At 32.8% G+C, this 11,505-nt stretch overlaps 1 protein-coding gene across 1 annotated transcript; it reads left to right on the forward strand.

Moving 5' to 3' along the window:
• The first annotated feature begins 6,713 nt into the window (after positions 1 to 6,713).
• LOC134255338 (baculoviral IAP repeat-containing protein 7-B-like) lies at positions 6,714 to 9,112 on the forward strand. Its single transcript, XM_062737861.1, has 3 exons — positions 6,714 to 6,958; positions 7,851 to 8,156; positions 8,426 to 9,112. The coding sequence occupies exons 1-3, from the start codon at positions 6,763 to 6,765 to the stop codon at positions 8,734 to 8,736; spliced, it is 813 nt and encodes a 270-aa protein (XP_062593845.1). The 5' UTR covers positions 6,714 to 6,762; the 3' UTR covers positions 8,737 to 9,112.
• The last annotated feature ends 2,393 nt before the right edge of the window (positions 9,113 to 11,505 follow it).

An 11,505-nucleotide genomic window follows, 5' to 3' on the forward strand; every position in this document is an offset into this window, starting at 1 on the left:
TTTTCCATAAAAAATCTTGTTATAGGCATTTATTCGAAAGTAAGATATATCCTTTATATGAAATATAAGTGTAAATATAAGGAGTCACTATTTAGTTTAGTTTGCAAGGGAGATCTACGACAATTGGAAATGCAAATCAAGATTTGCCTTTTATAGAAAGATCCAACGTCTACAATTATTTCAATGTCCTTGGGATACCCAACGAATCTCAAATAACATTATCCCATCTTCAAAGCCTATCCTACTATTCCATCAGCCTATAAACCAAGTAAGCCTTTGTGTCATTTTGGTAAAAACTGGCTCAGTGATTTCTGCGCAAGGAGTGAGGAAGAAAACAGTAATTTACATGACGCAAATGAACAACTTTTTACTGTGCCATGCTTTAGCATGGAGCAGGCTTGGGTCGAATTACATTGCAAACTAATGCATTACATTACCATCACTTCTACAATTTGGAAATTAAATTACCATTACCATTACTCTATTTTCTTAAAGTAATGCATTACATTACCATTACTTAATTAGAGTAATGCATTAACATTACCATTACTTTGAGAGGTCTCTAAAAAAAGATACAAGTCTTTTTTTTCATAAGCATGCATCCACCCTCTTCAAAGCTAAACAAGATAAATGATAATTCAAATTTAATTTTCAGTACCTGTATATATTGCACTGTCAATAACTTCATAGGAATTAAGTTTAAACTTAAAAAAATTCAGTGATATAAAACATGTACAATATGCCCTTTTTGTGTAACTATTGATGTCATAAAGCAATTTAACTTTTTGGTCACTTTAACCTGCCCAAAATATATGATAATAAAGCATAGCCTATTTTGATATAGTATCTTATGAAAAAATGAATGTATTGACAAACTTGTAAAAAAAAAAAGGTAGACAGTATGTACATTATGTTCTGCTAGCATAGAATGTATGTATGTTTTCTATTTACTTGTATTAGAAGGGATTGTCCATGCATGGTCAGTTCAAGCTCGACCAGCTCCATTAATGATTTGTAAACACATTTATAAACACAGTCAGAGGAAAGAGAATGTTAATTTGGAGCACTTATCCAAACAATGGACTGTTTAATTGTTACAAACCCTAGATGTAAAGTTAAAGATTTTGATGACGTTATTCAAAGGGCGACAAATATCAGTTTACACGGTACATTATTTAGAGTATCTCATATTTTTGAAAATCAAGATTTAAAAAAAATTCATTAACACTTCGAAATCACGTCTTATCTAAAATAAGTTTAAAAACTTAAATGTAAGAGAGAGAGAGAGAGAGAGAGAGAGAGAGAGAGAGAGAGAGAGAGAGAGAGAGAGAGAGAGAGAGAGAGAGAGAGAGAATAAATGAAAAAATAACCCTTACAATAATTTCCATGTCCGCGGAGAGAAGATCAAAATTCAGTCAGTAACAAACAATACACAAAATAATGTCTACCTACCAACCTAGTCCTTGTTATATACATGGGCACACAGGACAAAGACTAGATTTCTCCACTTGTCTCAATCTTTTGCATTTCTCTCCAGTTCTCCCCACGTTAGTTTGTGGTCCCTCATTTTCTTTTCAACCGTCCTTCGTCAGGTGTTCTTTGGCCGACCAGGTTTCCTCTTCCCTTCCGGTGTCCATCTAAGGGCTATTTTAGTGATGTTGTTGGCTGGTTTCCCTATCTATCGCCATCGCCGTTAAATCAACAAAGTTCGCATGTTGTCTGTGTGGGCTTCTCATGGAGTTCCACATAGGTAATTTTATTTGGCCAGAAAATCTTCATGTTCTCTTTGAGGCAGCCATTGTGGAAACTAGAAAGTTTGCTTATGTCTCCTTCTGTCATTCTTTAGCATTCTGCTCCATAGAGTAGGACAGACAGGACGCAGATGTTATATATTCTTATTTTTGTCCTTCCGTTTATGTCATTTGTTTTCCAGATGCTCTTGAGGCTGATGAAGGCACCCCTATCTTAACTTAGTCTGGCCTTTATAGCTTTGTCCGCACCCTCATCTGATGTTACTATGCTGTCAAGATAGGTAAATTTTGTTGTGTTGCTCAGATCATTTCCATCAACCTGTATTCTTGCTGGTTGTTTGGTGTTTAATGGCATAACTTCAGTTTTCCTGGTCTTAATTTTTAATCCATTTTTTTCTGCATTTCTCTGTAATTTTGATGTTTTACTTTGCATATGCTTTTCCAGATGTGATAGTAAGTTATAAGTCATCTGGGTAGTCAACGTCTTCAAGACTGGTTAAAAGTGTTCATCTTATTCCTGTGTTATTGCCATTTAGGGCTGATTTCATTACCCAGTCATGATCAATTCCTAGTATAAAAAAGAGAGTCAACATCACACATCCCTGCCTCACGCCAAATTTTACAATGAAGCATGCATCTGATAAGCTGCCGATAGAGCAATTCAACTCCAAGTAAAATGCTTTTATCAGTTCTACTATCTTTGATGGTATTCCATAATGTCTGAAGATCTTCCATAAGCTTTCTCTGTGGATACTGTTAAAGGTTTTTTCAAAATCTATAAAGTTTATTATAAGCTGTCGTTGTCGTTAAACACCTGGTCGCAACAGATTTTTCCTTTCCTAAAACCTGCTTGCTCTTTTCTTATTTTGGCATCTATTGCAGTTTTAATTCTGTCGATTATTAAGCTGCTGACGATCTTACTAGGTATTGATAGTAAGGTGATACCCCTCCAGTTATTACAGTTAGAAAGATCTGTATTTTTTTTACACTTTAAGGTAGTCCGATCCTCAAGTTTATAAAATCAGCAGTTAAGTAATCAAAAATACTCATAAAATTATCTCTGAATCCACAAAGTTATGTAAATTTATCCACAGTATTTCTTTAAAGTTAAAGATTAAAGTTAATCATATTATATAGGGAAAATTGTCAAATCTCCAATACTTTTGCAGAAAAGGCGAATTGGAATAATAGCAATGCATTTTTTTATTGCATTTTGATCAACAAATATATTTTATGCAGGCATTCAGAGAAACTGTCATGATTTTTATACTTATTTGGTATTTCTTGTCTTTTATTTCCGTCATGTATTCTAAAATACATAGTTTAAAAGGCTTTTGCTATCATTGCAAGACATCACAAATCACCACTTGTTTAATATCATGCTAATAAGCATCGGAATCTAAGCATCGATTCAAGAAAATCTTATTTCTTTAGAACTGTATTAATTTTTTTCCTTTTACTGGGTACAAATGTCAACTTTTATAAGACCTTTTCTAAAACTTCCAAAAGCCTTGAATCTTATAAGATGAATAAAATGAAAATTGTTGCATGAAAAATTTTCATTTTCGAGCTTAATTTTGATGCATTTTAAATTAAATATTAATTCTTGGAGTTATCCTTCCTGGCTGAGGATCGGATATCCTTAATTATACTAGTACTTCCTTTGGACCATATCGTAGGTATTCCAGATCTTGGTGAATAATGAGTGTAAAATGTCTGCTGCAAGGGTTGGATCTGCTTTAAATAACTCTGCTGGCAGTTGGTCATTTCCAGGTGCTTTGTTGTTTTTAGGGCTGTTATTGCTTTGTATATTTCAGCTTTAGATGGTTCCTCTGTTTCAGTTTCTAAATCAGTGTCAGCTTTCGGTATGTGTGCCTAACAAACTGTTATTCTTCCGGCGATTCAACACTTCTTCGAAATGTTCTCTCCATCTTTCATCTTGTTCTCTTTCGGATGTAATGATGTTGCCTTGCTTGTCTTTCACAGGCATGTTTGTTTTTTCCCCTTCCAGTCAACTTTAAGTCGCCCGTATGGCGCAGTGGTTAGAGCGTCTGCTCTAGAATCGCAAAGTAAGAATCCCACTGTGGGACGTGGGGACTAGTCCTTTGGATGAGACCGTATAAACCGAGGTTCCGTGTCGCAGTAGGTGCTGGCACGAAAAAGATCCCTCCCCGCTCAATTGCCATCAGTGCCGAGCATAGGAAAAAAATGCAGCTCTCCACTGGCAAGTGATGGCGTCTCCATATGAGTGAAAAAATTCTCGAGAGGGACGTCAAACTATATACAATCAATCAATTATATCCTTCATTGGTTTCCCAAACACTTTATTTTTTAAATGCGTGCAGATACTGTCTCTATTCGCCTAATGTTGTTTTTTGGCGCTACTTTCATCAAGTTGAGCTTTATACTGGCAGTAACAAGGCCATGATCACTTCTAACATCGGCCCCACGCTTCACTCTTACATCCTGTAAAGATCTTTTCCATTGATGGCAGTGTGGTCAATTTGGTTTTTATCTCTCCCTCCAGGTGACACCCATGTGAGTTTGTGTATCTCCTTATGTTGGAACAGTGTTCCACCAATGACCAAGTTGTTATCTCCACAGAATTCCGTAAAGCATTTACCGTTCTTATCCATACCTCCACAGCCATTCCTCCCAATAACTCTTTCATGACCAATATTATCGCTTCCAACTTTCGCATTGAGATCTCCCATGATGATCGTCAGATCTTGCTTTGGAACTTTTTGAAATTCGGACTGTAGTGCCCCATAGAATTCCTCTATAATCTCATTTTCTGCTTCATTTGTAGGGACATAAACCTGTATTATAAATGTTTGTAAATGTTTTTTTTCCAGTCTTATTCTGGTGATTCTTGCATTTACAGGATGGCATTATACTTATTTTTCAATATACAAGTTAATTCTAAATACAATTGGAGAATTTTAGGTTTTTCTAAATAAAAAAACGAACGAACATTGTTTACATTTTGTAGAATTTTAAGCTCTGTATCTGCTTTGTAAAACCACAAATCACAATATTTTTTCTTTTTATTACAATAACTTAGTTAGACATAATAAACAATAAAAATGTCAAAAAATTCCAGTTGAAACTGATCATCTGGGAGTTATAGTAAAGTATTAATTATACATGTATCTAAATATACAAAAAAGGAAGTAAAAGGTGCGATAAAAAGTTCAGTCATTAGTTTTTAAGCTGTTGAATTTGATTAAACCTTGTGATTTCAAATTGTTCAAAAGTTCCTTGGAATTTTTAAGTATGCACACTTCTTGAATATATTGTTGAACGGTACACTTGAAGTTTTTCCTTCGCTACTGTTAATATCGTAGTGAAAAGCAATGAAAAATGCTTGGTTTAGCATTTACTGCGCTATGTATTTTTATTGTAACGATTTTTGTGAAGTTTAAGAATCCAATATAGGTATGGTAGTTCAAATTCATATTGGTTCTTCGTGATTTTAAAAATATCCAGAACTGATTTTTAAAAAGTTCTTCCGCAGAAAGGGAACTATGGGAATAAGTTGAAATACCACTTGTAGAATTAAATCCAATTTCTTCTAAAATACAATTTATATAATTAACCATAGAAAAAGAATATGTTGTTACCTGCTTTGTCAGCGGGAACCAGTACATAATGATCATGTAACCAAATTCTTTTTACTTTTCTGTGTAATACTGTTGAATAAGAAGGATAGATGGCTTTCATATTGCCCCTCAATCTTTTAATACGCGATTTTAACATGGTTCTGACATTTAATTCATTCTGACAAAGTGTCAACGTCTTCTTTTTCATATCTGACCCTTCGCCTAGCGTAATCTTCTATAGAAATCCAAAATAACTATGAAATTGTAGGATCGGGGTTCCCTGCATTTAGGACCTTAAACGATTAGTACTATGGAGCCGCCACATATCGTATTATCGGATTCTGTCTAAAACAATATTTAAAAGGTGTCCTCATCAATCTCATTGGTGACATCACATCACAAAAAACCAAGGTATGATTATCTATAGAGTTGAGATCGATAGTGGATAAACTATGAGTCAGCCTTTATTGCTAAAATATGATATACAGACTCTGTCGTCTCTAATACCCACATATAAATTCTTATATCATATAGGTTTAATATTTTATTTTCAGTGAAGAAAAGGTTGCTGTTGAATTATACATGCATATTTGAAGCTATTGAGCAAGTTCAACTCTTTACTTCTAAGAATGTGTGAAGAATAATGTTAAAAATACTAGAGTTAATTTTAAAAAGGGGTTATCACTGTAGAGTTAAAGTATTTAGAGTTAAATTATTTAGCCTTTGGACTACATATGAGCTTCGTGTCTCTTCTTTTGGCGGAGAATGTATGATGTTTCCATTTTAAGTTATTTATCATGACAAGGTGAACATTACATGTGTGATTTGCTGACAGGGGATTTTTACTCATCCATTGCTCCTGATTCCACATGTGATGTTTTTAAAGTCCTTGTTTGCTTTTCTCTCAGATTGTTTTGTTTCAATGAACGTTGGACTTGATTATTATTCTATGTCTTATTTCATTCGATCATTGGTTAAAATGGTGTACAAAGCAAGGGAAAAATAATTTCTGGTGATTTATTTTTCGTACGGCTTAACAATTGTTCAGTATTTTCAATACAACTATATCATGAAAACGAAGAATATTGCAAAAAATAGCACTGAAAGTTTCATTTTTTTTTATTATTTGGAAAACTTTTTTTTCTAATATAATCGTACTAAGACTTAGCTTCCACTTTGTGTGTATTTAGTTCTTATATAAGTCTTATTTTTTTCCCCTGATGTAATATTTGTTTTTAACATTAGTATAATTTTTCTGAATATAAAACCAAGCAAACTTTCACATGGTGTTTTTTTAATGTAGTCAAGTATCGAATTACGTAATCTTTTTAAAAATACATCCTTTGTCACTATTGTATATTTAAACTAGAAATAGAGGTACAGATATCACGAACATAAACATTAGAAGAATGTATTGCTTAGAACAACCACAGTGTAACTATCAGGATTATAGTTTAAAGTGTTCCTCTGGTGCTGGACCGCCATTAAATACCCGGTACCCAGCATACAGGGACGACAAAACGAGATTACTGTCGTTCAATGACGCTCCCCTTGAGCTTCGTAAAATGGCGATTGTTTTATCCAATGCCGGATATTATTATGAAGGTTTGTATTTGAAAATTGAATCGAAACTTAAAGTCAGAATGTTCTTTTTAATGTAAGTATTCAATGGAGGATATTTTAAAGTGTGATATTGTAATATAAATCTTCTACATTTCCAAGTAAATATAATCTGTATTAAATAGGAAGTAAATCGTCAATTCAGCGTAGCTTGAACTTAATTTAGGTTCTATGGAAAATATTTTTTAAACTTCCATGTTACATTTTTGAAATCAGATTGATGCTTATTGTTCAAAACAGATATTTAACTGTCTTCCAACAAATTTTAGTATATATATTTTGGTTTCCATTTACTGTAGCATAATAGTATTTGCTATATGTGCTAGTAGACCGTTCGATCTATACAAACTCTAAATAAGCAAGCTTCTGAGTAATTAATAATGAAGCTTATTTGAAGAAAACAGTCTTCAACTGCAACTGAGATAAATGCATCAGATTTATAGAGTGGAGAAAATAATTATATATAAATATCCTTTCTGCATTTTTATTGTTTTTTAAGTATTCAGTATATATATAATGATCATAAAAGAATGAATCGAGATCTTGTAAGTATTGTGTTTTGCGAAAAAAGGAGCTAAACCTTGGGAAAATATTATGATTACCGTATTGTCAAAATAATTGCACCTTAAAATTTACACTGAAATCCATGGACAGAGCATATTTTATTAAGATATGTAAAATGTAATTGGAACTTCATAAAAATCTATTAGTAAAACTATGTGCAAAAATCCTTCTTCATTACATGTAAGATGTGAAATAAAATAAATTAAGGTCTCAAAATTAAAAGAAATATCGAAGTAATATATCAAAACCTTTTGATATAGATAACAAGGAAACTCTTTATTTAGAATACTGCAAAATGATATTTCGCTTTCAGGTTACAACACTAAAACTTCTTGTTTCGCGTGTGGTGTTCAAAGAGACAATTGGTCTGAAGTGGACAATGCTCTGGAACAACATTTTAAAGACAATGCAATGTGTTGGCACGTGTTTCTGATGAGAAAAAAGTTTGAGTTGGAAAATCGTCCCCGTGAACCTCCCCACAGCGTTAAAAAATTAATTTCCACTGCTCGACATCCCGAATACGCATTGGAATCATTACGGACTGCGTCCTATCAAGACTGTAAAACTTCTTTGAAACAAATGGTTTCAGAACTTGCAAAATCTGGAATGTACTATAAAGGTTTGGATTTTATTCCAATTCTCTTAATTTCTATAACACATATAAAAACTTTCAATGTTTGCTTATATTTAACGTTTGAAAAAAGTGATGATTGAATTTACAAGTTCGAATCATTGGTAGATGTCGATAAGAGTCCTTCATTTATGCGATATAATGATAATTGAAGCATCACACAAATCTTAACTTTGAAATTGAAATGATAGCATATTTAACTTCATTACTTTAACAATTTTTTAATGTTTTCTAAAACTTATGTTGCAATACTTTAGGTTTTGAAAACAAAGTGCAATGTTTCCATTGTGGAGCTGTTATGTCCATGGACATGAATGACGACCCAACAGAAATACACTCACGTTCATCGCCAGATTGTGAGTTTCTTAGTCATGAAGTACAGACATTGACTGAAGACGCGGATAGAATTAGAAATCAGTTACTCTGTAAAGTCTGTCTTAGTTCTCAAGTAATGGTCACATTCCGACCATGTGGTCATCTGGCCACGTGTCAAGCATGTGCAGATCAATTACAGTCCTGCCCCATTTGTAGGACGACTATCTCTGATAAAGTGAAAACATATTTTTAATTACTTTCATTATTTTTTATTTATACATTATATTGTGTTAGTTTATTTCTTTGAGTGACAGATTTTCAAAGAAACAAAAAAAGGAACAAAGGAATGAACGAAAAATCACATTTTACAGTGAACAAATTACTAATATCTGTATATTTCTTAATAAAAGGTGCTGCTCTATGCAAAGGCTCTAAATTTACAAGGCCGTGTTTCTAAATTTATATAAGTTGTATATAATACATTATACATATCAATATTTTATTGTTCCTCATTTTGATATGCATCCTAGAATTAATATTAAGATGTATATTGAAGATTATATTTGAATTTGCATTTTAAAGATCTTTATTTGCTGAAAACGATTTTTTAAAACAGCTAAATAATATTCATGTCAGTTTTATTTCTCAAGGAGTTGTTTAAGAAAAAAAAATACGTGGAATTAAATATATTGATATTATATGATCTATGATAAAGATTTCAAATAAATAGTTTTCAGAAAATTATCTATTAATTTTTGTTAATTTAGTATGCTTTAATATATACCTAGGTAACATGTCTCAAAGCATAGAATAAAATGTAACAATATAATCAAAAGATTAAATATCTAACAGAATTCTTTTTCGTGTAATGCAATTGATATGCCAACTTCAAGTCCTTTTACCTCATCGTAGTAGGAGTAATAAAAATACGTATCAATTTCTGTTACATAATGTTATTAATTTCGTTTCGTATTGTCAATTATAACATGTGTTGACATAATTTGGTTGCTTCGTCATTTATTTATCAATAAACGGCAATTCTAATCCCAACCTTGCGTTTTTACACAATAATAAATATCCGTCTATTTTTGCAAACATCCCAATGTCCTGTGCTACTTTAAATCGGATTAAAACTTTCGAGAAGTCCATGCAAACCATTATCGTAAAATGATATGTAACATTTTGAATATACTTATATGCGTCATTGATTAAAAAAAAAAAAAAACAAAAAAAAAAAAAAACAACTTTTTTCTTTTTTGAAAACAATAGCGTTTGCCATGAAGAAGGATATGGAGATAACGAACAGTATTCTTCAATCTCAAAGTCCATAAAACAATACAAAATAAGAGCAGAGCAAACACGGACCCCCGAAATATCCGAGGTGGGATCAGGTGCCATGGAGGAGTGAGCATCCCCTGCCGACCGGTCACACCCGCCGTGTGCTCCTTGTCATGATCAAGAAATAACGGAAAAATCCGTCGTCAATTCAGTGTGTAAATAATGGACTAATAATAGTATGAAAAACGTCAGTCAGCATTTGACTTAATGATAAACTGTATTTGCTGACAAGGTCATTGTATCGACCAATTGCAAAGAACTTACGAAATGATGATTTTAAACGAGATTGCTGATATTCTTGTTTCGTCAACTTGCTTGTCAATAATTTACCTCGTTTTAGAAATTGTTCATACGTAGAGCATGCTCTTGCGTATCGAATCAACTGAGATATTTATACTCCGTATGCAGGTGATGAAGGTATATTGCTGCATACGTAAGAGAAGTTGACGATAGAAAAGTTAGTCATCACGTTTATCATAAAGCTTCGTTGTTAGATTACCATTAGTGTCTTTTTCAAGTAAAATATCCAAGTATGAAACAGATGTGTCGGACTCTGTTGTATCATTTATCTCAAGCTCACCAGGATATATCGTGTCGACGTAGGAATGGAAATTACCATTACTAATGGACAATACGTCGTCGATATATCTAAATGTCGAGTTGAAGGCCACAACAAGTAATTTCTTCTTTTCATGCATAAGATTTTGCATAAATTCTGCTTTATATGAATACAAAAATAAGTCTGCTGATAACGGAGCGCAATTTGTACCCATGGGAATTCCATTAGATTGTTGGAATACCTGGTCTCTAAAAACCACATAGATGTTGTCAATCAGAAACTCAAGCATCTTCTTGATGTCAACTTCAGAGTACTTATGTGTGCAATCAGAATCTGTTTTATCAAAATAATTTTGCAAATGACCAATGACGAGGTACGTAAATTTACGAGTTCCATTTTTATTGAAGAAGCAGCTATCAATGATATTAAAAAGCTTGGATTTCAATTTGTCGTGGGGAATTGTTGTGTATAAAGTTGAAAAGTCGTAAGTTTTTAAGCAGTTGATTTTTGTAAAGTCTTGTGATTTCAAAGTGTCCAAAAGTTCTTTAGAATTTTTTAGTATCAACATCTGATTCACACCACTTCTTGAATATATAGTTGCACAGTACTCTTGAAGTTTTTCCTTCACTACTGTCAATATCTTAGTGAAGAGTAACGAAAGAATGTTGGTTTAACATTTTCTGGAACCTGCAATGTGTCTTTGTTTGTAAGGATTCTTATGAAGTTTTGGAATCCAATATATATAAGGTAGTTCAAATTCATTTTGGCTCTGTGGAATATTAAAAGTATTCAAAACCGACAGGTGATTTTGGAGAATTTCTTCCTTAGAAAGGGAAGTATGAGTATAAGTAGGATAACCACTTGCAGAATTAAATCCAAATTCTTCTAGAATGCAATTTATATAATGAGCCTTACAAACGAAGACAATGTTTTTACCTGCTTTGTCCGCGGGAACCAGTACGTACTGATCGTGTAATCTATCTAACTCCTTTTTCACTTCTGGTTTATTGAACACAGAAGGATATATGGTTTTCATATTCCCCCTCAATCTTTTAATACGGGACTTTAACATGGATCTGATACATTTAATCCATTCTGAGAAGGTGTCAACGTCTTCTTTTTCAT

Source organism: Saccostrea cucullata, unplaced genomic scaffold (genome assembly GCF_032062105.1).
Source record: "Saccostrea cucullata isolate Sc308-1 unplaced genomic scaffold, CSIRO_AGI_Scuc_v1 ctg16981, whole genome shotgun sequence".
NCBI lineage: Eukaryota > Metazoa > Mollusca > Bivalvia > Ostreida > Ostreidae > Saccostrea > Saccostrea cuccullata.

Coding starts and splice junctions, on each gene's coding strand:
- LOC134255338 (XM_062737861.1), top strand. CDS start 6,763: ATGTATTGCTTAGAACAACCACAGTGTAACTATCAGGATTATAGTTTA. Junction 6,959..7,850: donor TGCCGGATATTATTATGAAG/GTTTGTATTTGA, acceptor TTTCGCTTTCAG/GTTACAACACTAAAACTTCT. Junction 8,157..8,425: donor ATCTGGAATGTACTATAAAG/GTTTGGATTTTA, acceptor GCAATACTTTAG/GTTTTGAAAACAAAGTGCAA.